General features: G+C 36.4%; 2 protein-coding genes across 3 annotated transcripts; both read left to right on the top strand.

Moving 5' to 3' along the window:
* Positions 1 to 4,034: 4,034 nt before the first annotated feature.
* LOC120340130 (uncharacterized) lies at positions 4,035 to 11,497 on the top strand. The gene is made up of 2 exons (XM_039408388.2): positions 4,035 to 4,198; positions 4,883 to 11,497. Exons 1-2 carry the CDS (start codon positions 4,080 to 4,082, stop codon positions 6,219 to 6,221), a joined length of 1,458 nt encoding a protein of 485 aa, XP_039264322.2. The 5' UTR covers positions 4,035 to 4,079; the 3' UTR covers positions 6,222 to 11,497.
* Positions 11,444 to 23,241, top strand: LOC120340132 (type-1 angiotensin II receptor-associated protein-like). Of its 2 annotated transcripts, none has more exons than XM_039408390.2 (6): positions 11,444 to 11,601; positions 12,101 to 12,135; positions 14,321 to 14,429; positions 14,926 to 15,022; positions 15,855 to 15,950; positions 21,755 to 23,241. In XM_039408390.2, exons 1-6 carry the CDS (start codon positions 11,551 to 11,553, stop codon positions 21,862 to 21,864), a joined length of 498 nt encoding a protein of 165 aa, XP_039264324.1. In that variant the 5' UTR covers positions 11,444 to 11,550; the 3' UTR covers positions 21,865 to 23,241. The 2 variants fall into 2 exon arrangements, with proteins under 2 accessions (XP_039264324.1, XP_039264323.1); XM_039408389.2 differs by lacking the exon at positions 21,755 to 23,241 and adding an exon at positions 16,503 to 18,358.
* The last annotated feature ends 692 nt before the right edge of the window (positions 23,242 to 23,933 follow it).

The following is a 23,933-nucleotide window of genomic DNA, read 5'->3' as shown; positions in this document are numbered from 1 at the left end:
TTTATCAATCCTCGGAGCAATTTGTGGCAAGGAAACTTTGGGTCTAGTATAGTTTGGTACCACGAGTACTTCCAGTGGGCGTAGCATAACAAATTTTGCATATGTTATTCCTAACCCCAACCTGACTATGCCATCCAAAAATTACGTCACTACGACGTCACCTTCACGTCATAGGGCTTGCCAAATTATAATTACGATCGCCCGAAATGGCATCTGCGCCGCCGATAACGAATTCGCTAAAGTCGGCGATCTCTCTCCCATTGTGATCGTTGTGACGAGAAAACGAGAGAAATACCTTGCTCAATTTCGAGTGATCGTCTGCGCGTTTTGGACGACCATTTGCATACTTTGGTGGGCCTTATTATGCTACTGTGAGGTTGAAATGACGTCATTTTTCTGTGACGTAGTCAGGTGGGGGTTAGGATGAACATACTGACATATGGAAAAATTGTGAAGCCAGGCCAACTAGAAGTGAATGTGGTACTAAACTATATCAGACTCCAAACTCGTGGGTCTGACTCTACAGCAGGCTTCGACCTGTATTATGTCACCACGTTGGTACGAGCAGAAAATGCTGCCTCACACATGTAAGTCGTTGCAAAGGATAATAAAATTTTATATGCCTTTTCTGACAGCCACCTGTAAGCAACACTCAACCAACAAGATGTAATGGCTTTTAAATTAAAATCAATCATTAACGATCAATCAGACTCTTTATCGTTGCAGTCATCCCAAATCCGAAGGGGTATTGAAAGACATCAATTTAACGGTGAATAGCCGTAACTCCTTGAATAATGCCAATCAAAAATGTTGAAATAAATGCTGTGACTGCTCAAATATTGCCAAACACTCAATCAAAAATGTGATGTTAAAATACTGCCCAAATTTTAAATTTTTTCAAATAAAAGTCAGTCTCCCCGCTGGACGCAATGAGTACCCTATTGGGCATGTAACATACCTGCTTAAATAAAGATTGAGTGTGTTTGATTTTAACTAAACTCGTCTGCAAAGAATTTCATTTCGCACCAGACAGATTTTTTTAGAAATCATAAAAATTTCACATCCAGACATCACATTTTTGTTTGGCGTTATTCTAAAGAATTAGCCTAACGGCAGAACGGTATGGCTGTATGGCGTTCACTTCAATCAGTCACTAGACCCTTCTTTAGTAACATAGACTTTTTTAAACTGTTCCAGCCAGGAAAGGCAAGCAACATGCGGAAAGAGTGGAAAATAGGCAAACTTGGAATCAGCTAAGTTCTGACAGTCTGAACATTTCATAATTTTAAACATTGACAATACAGCAATATAACAATTCTGCCTGATGCTTTAATCGTATATATGCATGCCTACAGTGTGAACCTATTACTGTAATAATAATAAATTACTTGAATTTGTGGAAATGAGTCATCAAATATTACACAACACTAAGAAAATACAGAAATAGGGGAATGGAACATTCTGACGCATAACCACCTGATCTTCTGACAACGAATTCGCTCAATTTGACACAAAAGTAAACGCGCGGCACATCAAAAACTCGTCATTATTACAGCTTACATTATTCTCGTGGCAATTATTCCCCGAAAAATTAGTTACAATTCGACCAAAAACTTTAAGGAAATAAAGCTCTGCGCGGTTTCAACAAAAAACGCGAAGTACGTGGCCTGCGACTCTATGCTGTCAACTTGTGGCGGCCTGTGGCGATTGATCGACGCTTTTCTTGCATTCTCCAAATTTTTATTAAAAATTCGAATTTCAGTTTGCATTAGCTTATTCATTTGTTTATTATTCTCTATTTTATTTATAATCCTGATTAAAATTGCAAAAAATTAAATATTTTTCATAAATCTGCTATCGAATCTTTTCGTTATGCAAGAATTATTTATAAAATGTCAAAGGTGAATCCGTGTCACATGACTGATGTTTGATTGACATTTATTTATCAATTTTATCAATCGGATTTCGGGAGTATCCGGAGTTAATTAATCATGTTAATTTGAGAATTCCGTTTGTCATTTGAATTTAATTGTTGGAAATTGTTGGTTAGGGTTTTCATTTTACCTCCAGTCTTTACCAAAAAACAATGTCATTTATTGTATATATGCTCCTCATCTATGTAATAAATATCAATAAATCCATTTTCTCCTAGGGGGATAGCAAGGTGGATAAGACGGCCTAATCATATGACGCTCATTATTGAACCAAAGGTCGGGACATCTTGGAATCGTAGAACTTTGCCCTAGTGCTGTGCAGATAAAAACTTCCTTTTGTTTCAATAATCGTATGTTCAAATAGTCTGTATTTCAGTATTTACTCACAGACTTATGTTCTCTTGAAATCTTGAACCAGATCTCCAGTTGTCCCATATTTTGACTTAATATTGCAGACTAATTAACTAAATAAATAATGTTTGTTTGTTTATTTAACTTAATCTGGTTGTCTCAGCTCAGTAATTAGTATTCAGGTCTAGCTTTCAGTTATTTAAAAGTTGGAGCAATGACAGGAGCATTCATTTGAAAATATTTTTGCTAAAGGATAGCAAATTCAATAGCAAAAGAAAAAAAAAGATAGCAAATTCTTGATATGATTGATTGATATTTAAATACGGTAAGCCGGCAACTAGGGTAATTCAGTATTTTGTATTAAACTGCAGAACCTAGCTACCTTGCACCAGTGTGTGTCAGTACCACAAGGATTCTTGAATAAGATAGTGTTAAAGTAATGAACAGGTATAACATTGCTCTTCAGAAAAAAATAAAATGTGCAGCAAGACTTTTGAATCACTTAAAGTAGTCTTCTCTAATGAATACGATACAATATGACGGCATGATATGACGCATCTGATGTTGTGCCAGGCGCCCCTCATTTGTGAGACACATTGAGTGTTCGTTTTATTGAACCAAATGACGGTACATTCTTGGAATTTAGATAGTGTGCCGTACTGTAAATGGAAGATAGTAGTAAGAACCCAATTTATACCTATTTATAATTCTTGTAAGTAATTCAAGAGCCTTGCTGCAAACTTACGCGAATACATTTCTGTAACGTTTTATCTGACTAAGGTCATATTTCCTCAGACATACATAGTTCAACCATGACAAGAAAAGCTGTTGCATTCATATTTGAACAATCAGTGTAAAAGTATCGGAGTTACGCATGTTAAGTAATCATAAAACGAGGGACTTTTTGATTAAATACCAGCGGATGACTGAAATGAAAGATCATTGATGAGATCTCTCTCCTTGTTTTAAGTTTAACAATTTTGGTCCAAATTAGGCAATGGTGTTTTGCGTTTCTCTACATTAAATGATGCATACCACAATGGCTGGTTAGTTGCTTGATGTGAAATTCTTTATGTGAATTATGTAATTTTTCTTTGTTCTGTACTGGTCTGTGCATGTCTTCAGAGCAAATGTTACCCTGTGGTCACCCAGGCCGGGAATGTGAAAGAAACCAAGGCAGCAGCTAAGGCCAATAAAAAAACATGAGCAAAGAAGTGACTAGAAGCATCTGGCGCCCATCAACAGCTTAAACCTAAAAAACCCAACATTTAATGTCTTGTGGCCCCTTTTTGGAGGCTTTTAGCACTCATGGGCCCTCTGTATATCATTCCAGTGGTATTTATTATGTTATTTTGATTGTTAGATTACAAATCCAATTATGTTTCAACAATTCATGCTAAACAATTTGAAAACACACTGTGAAATAACCTCATCAAGCAATGTAATTAGGAAGAAAGTGGGAGTTTTCTGAGTATAGGTAAATGAAAGGTCTGGTCAACTTTTAACATTGTGGCCCAACCCATTTGTGACTCCCTTAGTGGTCTGCGGTTCTCTGAATGAGAACCTCTGTGCTGGATCTTTTGGAGATGTTCCTGCAGATACAAACTGTTCTAGGCTCAGTTTATGATGTTGTAATCTGAACTCTTCAGAGGCAATTCTATTCTGATTGTTCTTCAGAAGTCTTTTCTGTCTGTGATGTGATGTCTGTGTGATAACTCTTTAAATTTTCCTTTATATATTTCCAGTTTTGTATTTTAGTTTAGTTTTTGTAGTTTCGTATTTTTAATGTGAGCCATGGCTCTTTGGATAGACGATCCTGCCAAGCAGAAAGAAATCAGAGATTACTTTTCCTCCATCAACTGCATGACAATGAAGATCATCGAAGATATAATGAAAGTTGAAGATGACTACAGGTGAATATTTTTGATGATATTATTTGTTCCAAATAGAGCTCTGTACGATTGGCCACTAACCCCATCTAACTATGTCATTTCAAAATTACACCGCAATTACGTCATATAGCTTGCCAAAGTATAGCTTCGATTGCCCGAAATGGCATCTGCGCCGACAATAACTAACTAATGCCAGCGATCTCTCTCATATTGGTATCGCTTTGACGAGGAAACAAGACTTCAGTTAATCGTCTGCCATCTGGGTTTTTTGGACTACCATTCGTACATTTTGCCGGGCCATATTGCTTGCGTCACTTAACGATGTAGTCAAGTGGAATTTGGGAATGACATATATATGCAGAAATTATCACGCCACGCCCACTAGAAGTTATTGTTGTACGAACCTACACGAAACCCAATGTTTTTGATAATATTATTTCCTCTAAACAAGGCTCTGTATGAGTGGCATGTATGCATGAGGAGCTACCAGTGGCGAAGCCAAAAATTTTGAGGAGTTTTGAAATTTCTAATTACGTGTTAGACTGCATCAGCTAGTTCCAGGTTTTACAGAAAAATGCGTTTTTTTACACTTTTCAAGGGGGGAACCGACCTCCGCACACTATTTTCTCAGAACTCCGACAACTGCTAGGGGCTTAGGTCAAGGGGTCATGTTCGAATTTTTGATTCAATTTTTCTTGTTTTCAGAGAGTCTTGGAAAAACTTCACCGTTGAAGAAAGAGAAGAAAAAATAAACGAAGCTATGGTGTCACCTGAGGTTATGAAAAATTATCCGTTACCAGAAATCGAAGATTTAGATGTTTACCCAACCGTAAAAATAGATACAGGACAAAAAATGGAGGAGCTGCAAAGTGAAACCGATAAAAATGTCGTCACTTCAAAATGGCGGGATGAGCATTCAGCGCCTTTTTCTTTGCAAACGAAAAGCCAAATGGACATTCGAATACCGACCGTTGACGGTAAAAAACAGAAAAAAAGAAAGAAAAAAGGAAAATCAAAAAAATCTGAAACTAACGGCGGATTGTTGGGGAGTTTAAATGGAAGTTTATTTGGGTCTCGTTCTTCGAAAGATTCAAAGCCTGCATCAAAAAATGGGTCCATTTTCGATAATTTGGGACTTTCGTCAGGAAATTCTAAATCGTCTACAGAATCTGGAGCAAACCGTTACTATAAAAGTGGATCGGAAAAAGAATCTTATGACAATCCCAGTATTTTTGATAAAAAGGAGGTAAAATTAGATTGGGGGAGTGATTTTTTGTCAACAAAGCCACGAAACGGTGAAATTAATGCCCCCCCAGTGGTCGATGAAAGTAAAAAATCGTCTCGAGATTTGCCAGATATAAGTTTCGGTGGAGATTTTTTCAAAAGTCATGATTCAGGAAAAACGAATGATGACTCAACAAAAAAGAATGGTGATGTAAGTAAAACAGAAACGATGTCAGCAAAAATTGAAACACTGCCATCGAGTGGTCTGTCAAAAGCTTATAATGAATCTGAATTTATGGATCTGTATCCGCAGCCGAAACCAGCCAGTCAAGTAGAAAATCTATCAACAAGACCCAAAGAAAATAAACAATTAGAATCTAAAATTGAAACAAAGCCGAAAAAGAAATCACCGAAACATGGAGTCGAAAAACCCGCCTTTACGACAATTCAGGATAACGTAGCACCTGTCGTGAATCTCTCAAAAACAAGGAAAAGCCATCGGAAAAAATCAAGCAGTGGAAGTGTTCAAGTCAACCCGCGATCATCTTTGACACTAGACGGAGCTATACACAATCTCGAAATTGCTGCTGAAATTAACCGAAAACAATCGATAACATCTGACCAAGTGATTTCGCACGAGAAAGTGTTTGGCGACGAAGAAGACTTACTCAAACAAATTGAGAAGGATACTCATCTCGAGACCTGGATGCCGGAACCTCAACCCACTCAAGATTCTCCTCTGCTAACTTCGAGTGAGAAACATAAAGATAAAGAGATTGATCTCCAGAAATCTGGATTTGACTTTTTGGATAATTGGTAAAGTCTGTGTATTTTTTTGAATAATTGTGGTCGTAACCGGTTGTTGTAAAATAGTACATTCAGTTTATATATCTTTAATAATGGTTATTTGGTGAGAGTATTAACAACTATTCAAAAGTATAGCCCTCTATACAACTCGAAAGTCCTGATGCAAACTAACACAAATGTATTTTTGCAACGTTTCGTCGTCTAATCAAAATCACACTTTACAATGTTTTTGTAGACTGCTTGTCTGAGGACGTCTGATTTTGGTCAGACGAAACGTTACAGAGATACATTGTGTTAGTGTGCAGCAAGACTCTTGAATTCCATAATATGGTATTTTCATTCCTGCTACAGCATTCTTGCATTATATGCATACGAATCCACTAACGTACTAGGCATTAAAGGATTGATAGTTAGTCTTCGCAACCCCTACTGATAGTCATATTCTGCGCTCGATACATTTTAAAAATTTGAAATAATGAAGCATAGGTAAATATAATTTAAATAGCTATATTACTTGACTGTGTGTCTCTGTCAAGAATAGGATTTTTGATTGTGCATGAATTACCCTGGTAGCTACCACTTGCAGTTTATTCAGGTTTTTTGTTTAGTACATATACAGTAAGATTTTTTGAACATATTCTAGATCAGGATTTCCCAAACTTTTTGGGCCGTGTTTGTGAATCTTAGTTTTGACGAACCCCCACAACAACGCAAGCTTTTCACTGCTTAATTTAAATTCTTGGAGCAACTTACTTGTATGAATGTGTATTCGCTGGTGTCAGGTGTAATAACGATCAGCTGCCATTTTTACATACATTTTACAGTTTCTAATTCTATGTTTCCATTCTAGTTTACTGTTTTAAGAATGAATGTACAAGTATTCTATTATGTTTTAACGATGCAATACCCACAGCCATCATGCTAATTGAAATTATCTTATATGCAGCTCTGAACTGCTCTTTTTGTATTATGAAACTACTACTTACCGGTAAATGAGAGGCAGGAACTTATTCAGTAGGCCTACTGTAGTAATGGAACGCTTTAATCGACGTAAAAGGCCAATTTAGTTATCGTATAATAAAAATTTTATATTTTGAAAAGTTAATGCACATTCTGGTGATTGAGCCATATTCTGCTGCTAGCCATTGCAATATTATAATTTTACTGCTCAGATTCGAGGCAGGGAACATAATGTAATAATTTTGAATTCACGGGGCTCCCGAAGTATGCGAACCAAGATGGCGGACATCGGAATGTAATATTTGTACTAGGTTAGGGTTAGGCCATAATTTTAGGTATAAATACTACGGGAGGCTCTTGGCTAGTCTTCGCACTGATAATAGGACTAAAATAAGGAAAATTGGAAAAAATTTACCGCCTAACCCTAACCTGTTACCCATGTTACGTTCCGATGTCCGCCATCTTGGTTCGCATACTTCGGGAGCACCGAATTCACAATGAATATTTTATAGCAGTATTTCTGCTATATGTCATATTTTATTAGTTTCTTTACAGGCATTTTCCACACGCTGCCCAATGTTGAATAGGTCTCACAATCTCCCACCCCAACTTTTATTTGATCTGTGTAGTAACAGAGATTGTTAGAAAACCCTTAATTACCAGCGGAATGATTGTTTTTAGGGTGATTACGAACTTTTTTTTATTTTATGTTTCAAAATTGCCAGATTTTCAGCCCATTATCCTTAATTGATGCATTAGTTTAGTAGTTTTTCTTTCAATTAAAGAGCCATTGATCATCGGAATCCAAAATGTAATACATGGAGTACAATAATTTTAAATGAATGAATTCTGATATATAATTTGATTCCATTTTTTTAATAAACTCTTTCTATTTTAAATAATGCTAGATTCTACAGCAATCATCCCATTTAATACAAAATATTTTAATTTTTTTTCTTGAATTAATGAGCCATTGATCATAAAATAATTGCAGTTTTAGTAATTTGCTGCTAGTTTATCCATGTATGGCTTGTATGCAGTATTAGCTAATGTCAACATAAACCGTATTCTTCTTAAAAATTATTTTTGCAGTTAGTTTTTGATTAGTATTGTGAGGGGGTTTCACATTTGAAGCTATTATATTTTTCTGCTGTCCCCCGAAAACTTAGGTCAGTGGCATTCAGAGGACACACTATTATTGTGTATTTTTATTTAGCCCTATGTGAGCTAGTATTCTATTACCTAATGTCAACATAAACTGCTCTCTTTTTCAAGATATTTTTCCGTCAACTGGTTTATTTCTAGTATTTCTTGTTAAGAATTATGAGGTCTTCGAAACTTTGGGGGCGTTGTTATGAAAAACAATTTTTTTTCTACTAAATAGATATTTATTTAACTGGTTTGATAGTTCTTAATTACTGTGAGGGTGTTATCATAGAAATATTATTTTTTCTAATGAGTAGTCATTGGACATTGAAATATATATTTTAAATATATATATATATATTTACCTGGACTGTATATCTTAAAAGAAATAGCCTTTCATGTTTATTATATTCTTGTGCTTTGCTAATAAGCCATAGTTTTACCTATGTTTTTATAATTTTGTTGCAAAATAATTGTTTTTGCTTAGATTCGGAATATATTTTTATTGTGTTACTGGTTAGAACTTAGAAGAATTAGTATTTAATTAAGAACAATTAGTATTTAATTTTAGTTTACTTAGAACAAAGTGTGTTTTCAATGTGTTACTGATTTCAGGACAGGTCTCTTGCAATCTTAGTTTGCATTGAATCTATTTATTGGATTAATATATGTTCGTAAATATTAGTTGGCAAAAATTGGGCTAAATTTTTCGCTATCAATTCCAATTTGCACTTTTATATATATTATAATTATCAAGTTAATAGTAAGGGGTGCTTGCTTCCAAAATATTTAAAGTGGAGAAAAAATTAATTTTTTGTTATACCTGTTTGTTGTTTTTATTTTATGCGCATGGATTTTGCCTCAAATTGATAAAAATCACCAAATACATCTACTTGAACAAAAATTTAGGTAAATTTTTAATGAAGTTTTTTGATAGTTTCACTTAGGCTATGTACAAGTCAGTATCTGCTGACTCAGTCAGTAAATGGCTCAAAAATTGCTGACTAATAGTTCCATGTTTACCTATGGTATTATAGTCTGCTTATAATGTCTCAAAATATAATTTTTAGTTTTGTGAGATGTATATTGGATAATTTTGTATTTCAAATTCTATATCTATATTACCGGTATATGTATTTTTGTGAATTTGAATTTATTTCCGTGTGCATTGTTACCTAATTCAAGTGCTACATATATATATTCAGTCTATATACAGGGTGAGCCAAAAAATGTTACCATTTTTATATTCTGACAATTTTCGAAACATTTTTTGGGTCTTAGAATTGTATATTTTATGAGTATTATAAAATCACATTTTGTATTATAATGTCATGTTTGCTTATTCTGCTGCTTATTGTTCCGAGGCATTCACCAGTAATGTCCATACTCCCTTTGGTGTACCATCCTTTTGTTTCCATTATAATTATTTTAATATTGATTTTGAAAGTGGATGTGGTTGCCTGCTTTTGTATTACTCATTACTTTGAAAAAACTTGCTTATAAATTTTGAAAATTTCTAGGACATCCTTATAGATCAGTGTTTCTTAAACTTTTTAAGCCACGCTCCCTTTTATAAAATTTGTCAAGTCTCACGTCAAAAATACCTAGCTAATAATAAGCTACAAATAACAGGTAGTAAGGTGAATGTATGTTTTAGTCAGAAAACACAATGTAAATCCGTGGATGAAACATAAATAATTACCGTAAAAAAATGTAAATATCCAAAATAAGGCAGGAAAAATCAAATCTAAGTTTGAGAACCACTTTTCTGGATTCATTCGAGCACATATATCGTAGATAACTTAGCTTTTCTTGTGTTTTTTTGCAGTGAGATTCATTTAAATTTGTGTTTAAATATGTTATTGAAGCCATGTTATAATTACCTATGTCAACTAGAGGTTCCTGTATTATGTATTATTTCTTTACAATGCCAGTATTCAGATTTGCAGAGCTAGGTAAACGTTCCATCGCAATCCCAACTTTGGGAAACTAGCTGGGGAAAAAGGTTTAAAATTTCATTCAAGTTCAACAAATTTAACTCTGTTCCAACTCCTACATAACAAATTTTGACCAAAATTTTCTCAAACGAGAATTCAAAAATTCTGATCTTAACACCAAAAAGACAAAAAAATTCAAAGCTCTTGGGGAATTTAACAGTACAGCCCCAACTTTTAAAATCAGTAAAAAGCATTGATTTCTGGTCCAACAGCTACAACAGTGGTCTTTATTTTTCGGCAAAGACTATAAGTAAGTGTAATCTACTAAGTGTCTTCACTTACTTTTGATGGCGGACGGAGCTGTAACCCATCAGCACCATAGATGGGTCCACTTTTGAGGGCTACATCCATCAGCCTTGTCTTAAAAACCAAAAACATATCATTTCATATGTTATCATAGATGGGCTTATTTTTGTTTCAGCCGCGTTTGCTAGTACCGATGCATATATTATTATAATTCACTAACTTGCCTATTATTTTTTATGCATGTTATTTATTAACACTCAATAAGTTTTTGTTCAAAAATTGTCGATCAGATCTATCGCATTTATTGGGATAAAATCATTTTTAATTTTACCAGTCACACTATAAGACCAGATAAATTTTCAATATCATTTTTTTTGAAATATTGTAAGGTTCTAAAAGTCTTATCAGGATGTGGATGTACAATATGCAATTGTCTCAGAGTTGAAAAATTTTTGACCCAAACTCTTGAGAATATTGAAATTTTGATAACAAAATGTTCGGCCTTTGCAACCCTACCTACTATATTAGTCTGTTAGTCACCTCAATATTTTTATAGTTTCTGTAGAAGATTTTGACTTATATTATCATCATGTAAAGTCTGAAACTCTGACTTTGGAAAATTCAAAATTTCCTCTTCTGTGCTGGGAAGTTTGAAAATATCGCACAGACTCTAATCTCAATCAGCCTTTTTTACATCGTTTACATACATTATTGGGAATCTTATTCGTAATTCGTAACAATGCGTATAGGGGGAATAAGTCTGTATATTTTTATTGTTGTAATGCTTGTATTATAGTTGACGAACAATAAGTCTCTCTCTCGCCAGTAGAAACATGTTAAAATGCAACTCCACATCCTGCTTCCATATTATGCTGCCCAAATTTTGTGTGCTTGATCTAATTTTCAATTTTTAACTGAAAATATTTTTTCTAACACAGAATTCTAGACTATAAATTCTAGACTTTAATACTGGAAATTTATTTCTCTCTGTAAATGCCTTTTTATGGGATGCTACTTGGAGTCATGCCTTCTATATCGATAAAGGTAAGATTATTTTTATTTTTTTCTTAATTTTTACTTTGAAGAAGGCGCTATATGTCCATCATGGGCATATCGAACCAAATATTTTGACTGAATCGAAGAGTGAATTATTCGAATCAGTTTAAACGAAAATGTTGAATCGCCACCATCGCTCAGTTTTTTTTATACAAGCCATATTTTTGAAATGCAATTCTGACATATGACTTTATTTTTCTGAGTGATTTATTGATCAAACATGAAATGTTTCTCATTGTGTGTGAACATGAACTTTTATTTTTAGTTCCAAACTCGGTTTATATGCGAGGATATATGGTATGTGGTCAGGTACAGATAATCATATTAACTTTGGCTTGACCTTGACTATACTTTTTTGACCTTGAGAGTCAAATTAGCTTTGACTTGACCTTGACTTAAACTTTTTTGACCTTGAGAGTAAAATTGACCTTGACTTGACCTTTTTGACCTTGAGAGTAAAAATGACTTCTCTATATCTATTTTTCAGCTGATTGTTCTCATACACTGGATCCTCGTCGTTTGGTGAGTATTTGTTGAATTGTATTGGCTCGGTGGTATGGTGCATCCATCGTTAGATATATGCTTGCCACTGTACCAGACAAACTTTTCGTGTTACGATTTATCACAAAACATGTCTACCTTATCAAAATTTCTACACTTCAGACCACTTTGTGTGAATTATCAAAAACCTGGGTGAAATTTTAATTTTTTTAGTTAAATGAAATGCAGTCCAATAAAATTCCAGTGTCTTTTGATATAAAAAATACAAAACAATTACTTTTCCCCCATTTTTAAAAAAATTGATGAAAGCCAACCGTTGCTTTGAACGGCCCTACTTAAGAGTTCGAAAATTAATATAAATGCTATCAATGGTGAAACATTTTTTGAATATACTGGTAGTTATGTTTAAGCTTCAGTTAAATTGTCATATACAATACAACAGTACGAGAAAAAAGTGAACACAGTTACAGGGGAAGGAAGGGGAAGCTGGCAGTGACACCCAACATTTCAAAATTGAATGTGTAATCAAAACTTAAACAGCCTGGGATTGTATTTTTGAATTCCAAGATTGAGATATTTTATTTCGTCATGCAAGAAATATTGTCATCAAATAGTAATAATAATGAATTTAAAAAAATAAATCATAAACACACAATGTTTCGCAATTGACGAGTAGTTGCGAAAGACTATCAAACCAAATTAGATCAAGCTTTGTATCTTCATGAACATAAAAAGTTCACAACACACAGTTTTACCGGAGAGGGGAAAAAAGTCAAATTGGAAATGACAGTTGTCATCCAAAGTTACAAAACTTTAATGTATAATCAAAATCTTAAAGCACCCGGAAGTTTATTTTTAAAGTTCAAGCTTTGTACCTTTATAAACATGCGTCTTGGACATGATCTAATCTTATCATATATATTACAAAAGCACAAGAAAAAAGTTCACACACAGTTTTTCTGGTGAGGGAAAGGGTAGTCAAACTGGAAGTGCCTGGAATTTTATTTACCTTCATAAACATAAAAAATCAGAATAAAATTATGGCCTAACTCTGACCTGGTACACATACTACGGGAGTACCGGAACCAATGGGTCAAAAGAATGATTCCAAATTGAGTTATCAACAATTGAACCTTTACACTGGCATGAGTCTTGGACATGATCTAATCTGTAGATTTATTAACTCGCATTATATACCATTGAGGAATGACATCACGTCTGAGTTAACTTCCTTTGCTTCACGACGTATTAAGTAATTGATCATTGCTAGTTAAGGTACGTCATTATTTTTGCGGCTCAAGTTTTAAGATAATATCATTTATACTTATATATACATATTTTTATGCCCATTTCCTAGTTGAAGGAAAAGCGATTTTGGGACTATTCGAAGTAATAGTAGTAGATATTCATTATCACAGCATATGGTAATTTTAAAAATTAGTTTTGCAAAAATTACAAACGATTTCCAAAATCACCAAAATGGCTGCTTTGGGTCCAAAAAGAATTTGTAAAAATATAGTAATTATCTTTTACGAAGTACCCCTTCCTTAATCACTGTAGGTTTGAACACAATTGCCCCAGCAGTTTGAAAGATTAGTCATTCTTTGCTGAGCACAACAGCAATTTGAACTGGCAAATAATTGAGTAATTGATCAGACCAGTTACGTCATTTATAGTGATTTGTAATAAATAATTAAAATATTGTTACGGTTCATGTATGTGTCATATCCGTATGGCCTAATATTTCAGAAGTACATTTCTAAAAAAAAAAATTTCGAAGCAAGGTGGCAGGAAATCCTGAATTAGCTATTGATAAGACGCTATGTAGTCATATTTAAGAAGATTGTTAGTCTTAAAAGTGCCACTCATATTCAGACTCATATATCTGATCAAAGCCTATGTCTGAGCAAAGTTACTGGCACTCACTCATTTTGTCTTTGGAAAACTTAGCTTGCCATCGCAGATAATGACCGTTCGACCCCCCCCCCTCCTCCCTTTTGAAATGTAAAAAAAAATATTCGTCCGTATCATACAAAGCAATTTTTCGTTTTTCGTTTTTTGAAAACCAACCTGCTATTTCCATATGGTCTTAGTCTAACTTGGTAATTAATAATTTTGCACCCCACCCCTGAACACAATTTCTGGTTATGCTCCTGGGCTTTATATTACCTTACAATAATTCCTTCCATATGTTTTTTATCACCAGGGCTTTAGTAGGCTTCGGAACCTCTGCATATGGCTGGTGCAATATCACTGCTCTTGCAATCGGGATTTGGGCAATCGCTGATAGACAATCTGTTGATGCATTGTTTATGGTGAGTATATGATAAAAATTTGTGGTCGGTATGCTGGCATGATGATTACTTTTTACGCAATTTTCTACTTATTGTTCACTCCCGAAAAACGCTCTATTATCCATATTTTGGAAGTACTAAAATTGCCATCCCAGAAGAGTGCAACCTGCGACCCACTGGCCAAATGCGGCCAAGGAAAAATTGTGCAGCTAACGAAGCAGGGCTAGTGACGTTACAATGCCCTAAGAGCTAACATGTGCAAAGTGAACCAAGCATCGGGCATGTCATAAGTAGGCTGGTGGGAATGGGCCCTAAATTATCTGTCAAAAATGCTTAATCAACTTGATGGTCTACAAGTTTTTTTAAAAGATTTTGATTAACGCCAATAAAAAGTATGAAACTCTGAGCTCATGGGAGTTATGAAAAGGAAAACAACTTTTTCTCCGATAATAATGAAAACTTGCCAAACACCTGACTCCGCAGACCTGATTAAAAATTCATTTTCGATTATTTTCAGTTCATCATGATGCAGCTCTTCTCAATTGTTGTTGACATTGTCATACTCGCTGTATATTTCGATGGAAGAGGCACTGGTGTCTATAAATTTAGTGCAGGTAATGCTGTTTTTTTTTTCAAATGTTTTCGCTGTGCAAGCACAAGGAGCTAACATTTTTTTATGCGGTTTATTGTACTTTTACACTGAACAAAGCTGTTTACAGGCAGTTACTAATAGGTAAGGGGTCGGTCATACCACCTTTACACATGTTGGCTCGGCAGTTTGGCGCATTGTGTTAAGCGTTAGGAATACGCTCGCTACCGCACCTCTGATTACCCTGTGTGAGTTCAAAGGTTTGAATCATGTGGGCGAAATTATGTGCGAGAAGATTGCTGGACTCCTCAATGTCGTGGGATGGTTCACGTAACCGCTGGTTGGCCCCGGATTCTTCCGCCTACAAGTCTATACATGAAAACTGAATAACTGGCTAACTAACCCCATATCTGACATGGACTGGTAACCGGCCGAGAGGCCGTGGTTCGCCATATGATTAAGCCGTCCTAATTCCTTCCCTTCCCCCCAGGATTATTCATGAAGTTTCTCAATTTTGTAGCAATGTTTATCACAAATTTAGTCAAGGACTTAGGACCTTGCTTTGAGCAAACATTTTTATATTACTATTTATTATTAATATTTTCTTCCACTCTGAACTAGGCATTGACAGCCTAGGCTGCCTTTTTTTCAAAAGGGCCAAATGTCTCCTGTTCAGTATTGCCTGCCCAATTCATTACACCCTTGGTGAGATGGTGGGCCTGGAATTTCACCTACAATTCTATCATTGTTAGGTTAACGAATTAACCACTAGGTTATCACACTTTGTATAAAAAAGATTTAAAACTGATAAAATTGATAGAAATGTAATTTCTTGACGGTGCTTCTTTATTTTTCAGCGATGTGCATTATAAACCTGATCCTGAAACCTTTCTCATCTGTCCTGCTTTACCAGATGTATAGAGACAGAGGAGGGGAGTACAACATTAATTTCGGTAGGTTTTTGTAAAATGTTCGATGTGCTCTGGTGTTGTTTATGTTGTGAAAATAGTCGATGTATTATGATGTTGCTGTGTTTCGTAATGTGAGTGAAACACCCAAACAAATTTAACTTCGACTTTTGACTTGAGTCATGGCTTTTTTTGTGTCACAAGTTGTGCTTGAGTTCTTTTAGAAACTTTCATTTGGCGCGTTTTTTAGATTGCGATTACATTGTTGGCACAACATGCTAAAATTTAGGAACACTTTGCCAACACGGATTGCGCTTTACATATTCAAGACCCCAAAGTCATATCGCTGGACTCCACACCATCGTAAAGGTAGTTCACACAATCTCTGGGAGTCTGGTCAGTTACGACTTTCTCACTATCAAGTCTATGAAACAGAAATGAATAACTCGCTAACTAATTCCATACCCGACATGGACTAATAATATGGCGAGAGATCACTTCGTGACTCCAGAGTCAGTGGTTCACCTTCCATGTATTTCATTTCCAATTTTTTTGTCTTATTATTCCGTTGTAAAGCATGTTTAATGTTGCACCCAGGTCCGCATGCACCGTCGTACGAACATATCGGAGATGATAGTGGCTCCTCAGCTGAATTCAGGAATCCGTTACAACCCAGCCAACCGGCGTATATTGATAACAGACAACCAATGTCTGATAATAAGAATCAGCCTTTGGTCTGAGAGAGACTTATTAGGATTTATAAGAAAAAAATGTTTTTGCTTTTTTGAGAATTATTTCATTCACCAAATGCAGTCTTATTATTGTGTTGTTTAACTGTGTACCTACCATATGTGCTTGTGAAGTATTAAATCATGCCTTCCATGTGACTTGTATATAATGATTTTCATTGTAGAGCAAAAATTTGTGTTGATTTAAACGATACATCGTTCGATAAGTCGTTCGATTGTTCATATATCATTTTCCATTAAATCTTAGTCATATAATTAATTGAATAATTCCTTAATTACCAATACATGGCCATATCCTTTTAAAAATGACCCAGATCTTCAGATTCGAAACTTTTTTTGACTTCAAAAACTATTATTAGAAGTCTGGAAGTCTACTAGGCTCAGATTCCCTTTGAGGATATGACTCTTGAACAGTGAAACCTCTTGAACATTGGTTCCCTAACCTTTTATGGTGTGTGGCCTCCTAACGTTGGTGTTTAGCACTCATGCCCCCCCCCCCCCCCCCCCCCCCTGTTCATCATCCAAGTACTATTTGGTGAGGTATTACTATTGACAGATTTCAAATCCAAATATGTTCAAACAATTTATGCTCAATCAAGTGAAAACACCCAGTGAAATCACTTTATAAAGCAATGAAATTACGAAGAACGGAGTTTTTTTGGAATGATGAATGTGATATCATTTCTGCGGCCAATATTGTGGCCCCTCTAACCGCCCCCTTCGGTTGGGGACTGCTGCTCTAGAAAAATTGTCCAAGTACAGTTCCAAAACTAAGTCGTGGAACCAAGTCAAAGCGTCTGTAGCAAGTCGACTCTACCCATGTCTGATCGCGGGGGGGGGGTACTTATTTAAAAGAATTGCTAAAGATCAGTGTCTCATATGCACTAACTCAGAAATACTGGAGATTCATCTCTGAGCAAATTTATGGTGGTCACTTCTGTAGAAAGGGCTATTTTTTTCTGTAAGAAAATTTGCTCAAAGCAAGATCATGGGCACTTGCTCCAAAGCAAAGGAGACTCTTCGCTGAGCGAAGTTACAGGCCACCTTCGAAATGCCAAGATCTACTTTTAAACAGATAATTTTGAATATAATAGATTCATTTTGTACATCTCTTTAGCCACACCGAAACAGTAATGGTTCCAGTTGTTTCAAAAATACCATCTTCCGGTGGCGTTTGTACGAATCCACTCTAAAATTTAAAATAAATCATTTTATTGTATTTGATTTTATTTAGAAATCTCTGTGTTCTCCCCCAAAACAGTATTTATCATTTGGGTGCTAACACAGCCTTGCACAGAGAGAACATTTCCCAGATAAAATAATTTTTCCAATGTATTGATTATAAAATGTCGTTCACCATTACAATTTTTTTTTTTGCCGCCTTGGCGTCTTATGCAATTTCTTTATGTTGTGAATTTGTATATACAGACCACAGACTGACTGACCTCCCTTTCATGTATCGCTGTGGGAATAATTGTTTATTGATGTTTTTGTTTAGTAAGGAATGATTTTCACCTAACATTGGTGTCGTGTGTTATTGCATGATATGTTTAAATGAGGTTTCTCAAGCTTGATTCTCTCATTCACCGATTTGCAAATTTCTAAAATAAAATTTACCCCGCACATACACGCGTAGCAACGAAGAGCTGCAATCCAGCGATGTTGCAATAAGGGTGTCCGCTTGAGGTTTACCTGAACTCGAAATAAGGATAAGATTTACATATTTATCCCGGGGGAGAGGAAACCCGATTTGACGGCTTATCCATATGGCAAACGACGGCCTCTCGTCCGGTTACCATTCCATGTCGGGTATGGGATTAGTTAGGTATTTGTTTTTCCGAAGCATGGACTTGATGGTGGGGAAAGCCGTAACCGACCAGCGGTTACGTGAACCACCCAACGGCGGCGAGGAGTCTAGCAATCCTCTCGTACATAACCATCCCCGCATGGGATTCGAACCTGCGATTCCACGCAGAGTAATTAGGGGTGCGGTGGCGAGCGTATTCCTAACACTTAGCACGATGAGCCAAATGCCGTGCCCGGGTTTTGAGATCTTTTTAGAGATTTATGTTTTTATCCGGGAATAGGAAAGCCGATAAAACTGTTTAGTAATATGACGAACCACGGCCACTCGTCCGGTGACCAGTCCCTTCTGGGTAATTGATTACTCTGTCAGATATTTGTTTCAGATGAGTGAGGAAGCCGTGATCAATCAGTGGTACATAAACCACCCAACGGCGGCGAGGAGTTCAGCAATCCCCGCGCACATACTCATCCCCCGACCAGTGTTCCCTCTAAGGTGTGCGCGCGCACACAGCTTTCAGAGGCGGCGCACACGCTTAGATTTACAGCGCACACACGTATTTCGATGTAACAATGTTCTTTTTTCATCCTTTATTTGAATTCAAATGAAACCATCTGCTACAATCAATTTCATTTATTATTTTCCATGTATGTTCATTGTTATCTACTGATAACATATAGCCTTCACTAAAGCATTTACAATCTATAGAAAAACCTATTGAATAACCAAAATTTTCTTAATAAGCCCACTTATTACCCGGTTTAAACGCCAAAATTTCTTCGTTGGTTGTTGCACAAATATTAGTCATTTCCAAAAAAGTGCGCACACACCGAAATTTCTGCGCACACATACTACAAAAATTAGAGGGAACATTGCCCCCGACATATGCGAATCCAAGCAGGGTAATCAGAGGTAGGGTGGCAAGCGTATTTCTTACGCTTAGCACGATGCGTCAGCCGCCGAAAACCATTTCATGTTATGAACGAACCTGGATTTTAGGTACGATGTGATGTCCCGCTGCTCCTAAATTCACACCAAGCATTCGGGAAGCTTTCACAGATAAGAAATTTAAAGTTGTGAAGGCAGCGTTCGGCACCAAATCCAAAATGCACTCTTGAGTACTGTTTAAAATGTAAAAAATCTGAAACTTTGGCTAACTAACATCGTCTGCCTCCACCAGTCGTGATGGTCGATACTTGACAATTTTTATGGGTTATTGTTGGAATGAGATCCTTGTTCGTTATTATTAAGTAAAATTACAAGTTTCATTTATTTATAATTTGAAATCAGTTCTTTAAAACATTTCACGATTAAAAATGTTCACTCTTTTCGCCCCTGTCCAACGGCGCACATACCCTAGATACGCTATTGCGTAAATTGAAATTATTAATGCATTATGGTTATTTTATAATATCTACTTTGCATCATTTCAGAAGAAAATGAAATCCATGTTCAAAAATTGTAAAAACTCGGATTTCAGAATTAGATATATACAACACCCTGTTATGTTTTAAATGTAATAAAACCGATAGCCAATCCGTGCGGCATAGAAAAGTATGAAAATCCACCCGGTTGACTTATGCAACGATAGTGTCACAGATCTAAAAAGTCTACCAACCTCTGTTTACGTCATAATTGGTAGTATCAAATGAGCTGTGACATCAGTAACAATCAAATTTGGGAATGGTTGATCATTACAAGAAGTTCGAATGCGGAGCAGAAATATAAATGGAAGCGAAAGTATTCTCCTGTTTATCTCAGCAGTATGTCGCATCGTGCTAAGCGAGTGTCAACACAACTCTGATCGCCCTGCGTGAGATCGAAGTCCATTCAACTGTTAACCGGTTAAGTTACGCTTCCCTTGGTAATGGTGGTATCGAAGTTGATAAAGAAAACAGAGAATGTGGGGCGGGTCAATATTAGGATAACGCCCGATTTTCTCTCGGGAAGTTGTGAATGTTTCCCCGCGCATCGATTTTCTTGTTTATTTACGTAACAATGACCAATCATAAGAAAATCAATGGCCACGTAACAATTGTATGTTTTGCAACGCTCCATCTCTTCGTTCGCTCAGACAGATATTCAAAAATGTGTGTAAACATTGTTCCGTTTCCGTGGATTTGTGAGTTTCAAAATATTTGTTGTAAATGATAGTCAATATATCTTCCGATGAACTTTAGTTCAATTGCAATAATCAAAAATTAGTCCCACAAAAGCTGCGATGGACAAGGCCGAATTTGTTATTAGTAGGTAAGTGGCACGTGGTTGTATATTTCAATAAAACGGATGGTTTTGATGATGTGAATCAGTTTGTATGTGCTAACTCTGCAAAGCATTCGCAAAATAAGCATCCAAAATTTTGCGATAGCAAGGTTAGGGAGAATTTTTCCATAATTCACAGTTATGTGTGAGAAGATTACTGGAATCCTCGCCGCCATAGCGTGGTTCACGTAACGCTGGTCAGTCATGGCTTCCTCCACCAAATCATTGCACCTGAAACACATAGCTAACTATTCCAATACCCGATATAAACCGGTAACCGGACGAGAGGCCGTGGTTCGTCGTATGCTTAAGCCGCCTTGTCGGCTTTTCTTGTGAACCACAAATCGACTGCCAGGCCAGGCCATTCAGTGCGACTTTTGTTGTCAACACTTCGACATCATAATCCGCCTAAAATCCGAATATGACAGTTTATGTTTAAAAAGTGCTTTTGTGCTTGTCGCTGCATTAAATCTTTCCGCTTTGCCCGGCGCATTTATTTCAGTGAGGCTAAGGCCCAGTGGTTCTCAACCTTTTTGCATTCGTGGCCCATTTCTTGTTGCACAAAAGTTCTGTGGCCCACTAAGTTTTTTACGCCAGGGGAAAACGTCCTTGTCTACTGCCATCTGACCATAGAATGTGTTTGTTGCGTTTCAACAGCGAGGCATGTTTTGCGAATGGATATCTTGGTTTTTCCAAGACGCTTGAAGTTGATCTTGTTAACGAATCAATTTTTTCAGTCAACAACTCTAGCAATTTAGAATTGGTCTTTGGCCCACCTCAAAATCCTCTTGTGGCCCACGAATGGGCCAGTGCCCACTGGTTGAGAACCAGTGGGCTAAGCAATAGTCGCATTCTTTCCCGCACAGATTAGCTGAATTTCTGTGTAGCCACTGACGAAAAATGTTGCACACCCCGTTTTTTAATTAAAACGGGTTCGCTGATTGGTACGAAATCCTATAAATGGGTTCATGAGTGCACCGTGAATTCCGCCACTTGTAAATAATCATATCCGAACACCTATCTAACGTTTCCAGGTCCGACAGATTATCAAGACTTGTCAGGTAACCGCACCAACGACGCTTTCTCTGGTGTCGTAGAAGAAGACACGGAAGACGAAAAGTCAGAGTCGCTCATTCCTAAGTGAGCAATAGAGACGACACTGGGCAGTACCAGCTCTCACAGACAAACCCTTGTAGACTTTGTTTGAATTATATGTTATCTTATTAGTGATATGTCGCATACTACTTGCCCCGAGTAGCTTATTAATGCATATATATATAACTAATAAAGCCAGTGGTAAAAATGTATATTTTAGCTGTTGTTGTCGAGAGAAAGGTTTCTTCTGTCGTTAAACGCCGACCAATAGCAACGGTAGCGCCTTTCTTCAATCCCCCAAGTAAGATACTTTAGTCTAAATTTAAATTAACTGGTTCGACTTGATTATATCAACCATCATCAAGTCCACGCATCTGAAATCAAATAACTGGCTGACTAATCCCATACCCGAGAGGCCGGGGTTCGCCATATGATTAAGCCATATTATCGGCTTTCGTTTCCCCCGGGATAAATTTGTAAATCCTATCTGATATATTATATTTTTTATTTGAAAAACATAACCATATTGTGCTGTAAGTTTCAGTAAAATCTTACCAAAAAAGTCGAATTATCCATTGACCGGTATGGATTACACTTCGACAGATTATTCGATTTTCACATGACGGAGATATCATAGGAATTGAATAGATAATACCTATGCCGGTGTGATTTTGACAGTTAACAATCTATATTTCTTTGTGTTTTCTATCATTATGGCGCAATAACACGAGCTCATTTTGTCTCTGACGACACTCTGATTAAGTCAAACGGTATTTATTTAATGTTCCATATTTTTAAATTCGGCGAATGGTTTTTCTATCCACTGCTACGATACTATGAAAATTGAATTTCGCCTTATTTTGCCAACGCCTTGGAGAGGCTGGCAACAAATCGGGGATTAATTGATACCAGTAGATACGGTACAAAAAGTATTTCGTTTTGTTTTCGTGTCCATATATTTGAGCATCGCTCTCTCTCATCGAAGTATTCTCCACTCTCTCGAACCATCGCTTGCCTACTAGCCCAAATGTCTGTAAAAGTGGCCTGACTGTAAAAGTGGCCTTACTGTCAAATTGGCCTGACTACAAATAAGCATACATTTCGTATCTTACAAACCACAAGGCGCAGTTTAGATCCCTTTTCTCAAAAATCGATCCAGACCCGTTTAATGTGTGAATCAAGTAGTGCTTTATTGCCCGCGCGCAAAACTACTGCGGGCTGCGCCTTACAGTCCTTGCTCCTTGTGTATGGATAAGTCCCCAATCTAAGCAATTTATTTGCGGTGCGCCGTATAACTCGTAAAAATTCGGCATATGAAACTTCAGTTGCCGCAGAAACATATTTATTTGCTCTATTCTTACTTTTCAAAGACACTTCAGTTTCATTTTATATTTTGCGTATTTCTATGTATTCGTGTATAACCTCCCTGGAATATATTGTAATAAATAAAATACTGTGTTATCTATGTTTGAGTGAACGAAAAACAGTCTCGGAAATGTTATGATCGTGAGAAATCTGGCTGCATTGGAAGCTATTTTTAAGCTGATGTCCTCTGATAAAATATCAGATTATTTGGCTGTAGAATTTCATGAAAAAATTGAATAAAGCGAGCATAAAACTTGAAACAAAAAAAAATATCTGAGCTACTGAAAACAACACTTGTGAGACACATACCCGATTAGTCTCATTTTTAAAATTTTTCTGTGGATCAGAAGAGACGCTCTTGAAATCCAGCCCGGTTCATTCATGCCCAGGACAAGCCTACATACAATTAGTGTAGGCCTACATGTTCTCCAAACAGTGTTGTCACCTAGTCACCACACTTATTGTGGTAAAGTTTGTTCGACTCATCATTTTCGCTAATATGGAAATGATCCGATTACCTCGACCCACAGTGTGAAAAACGATAACCGAAAAATAACTTGACCATCGACTTATCAAAGGCCGGAGTCATCTAAATGGAGTGACTTGAATACGCAATCAGCCAACCTGCGGCTCCGGGCCGCATGCGACCCTTTGTTATCAAGGTTCTGGCTCCCGTGAATCAAAGTGGTTACAGCAGTTTTTTTAGAAGCAGTGAGCATTCAACGGAAGGGGAGGGAATAAAGCCAAATACTC

Source organism: Styela clava, chromosome 9, assembly GCF_964204865.1.
Source record: "Styela clava chromosome 9, kaStyClav1.hap1.2, whole genome shotgun sequence".
In the NCBI taxonomy this organism is placed as follows: Eukaryota; Metazoa; Chordata; class Ascidiacea; order Stolidobranchia; family Styelidae; genus Styela; species Styela clava.
The sequence above is the reverse complement of the archived record's forward strand: the minus strand, read 5'-3'. Positions and strand labels throughout refer to the sequence as shown.

Coding starts and splice junctions, on each gene's coding strand:
- LOC120340130 (XM_039408388.2), top strand. CDS start 4,080: ATGGCTCTTTGGATAGACGATCCTGCCAAGCAGAAAGAAATCAGAGAT. Junction 4,199..4,882: donor AAAGTTGAAGATGACTACAG/GTGAATATTTTT, acceptor TCTTGTTTTCAG/AGAGTCTTGGAAAAACTTCA.
- LOC120340132 (XM_039408389.2), top strand. CDS start 11,551: ATGCCTTTTTATGGGATGCTACTTGGAGTCATGCCTTCTATATCGATA. Junction 12,136..14,320: donor CACTGGATCCTCGTCGTTTG/GTGAGTATTTGT, acceptor TTTTATCACCAG/GGCTTTAGTAGGCTTCGGAA. Junction 15,023..15,854: donor TGTCTATAAATTTAGTGCAG/GTAATGCTGTTT, acceptor TTTATTTTTCAG/CGATGTGCATTATAAACCTG.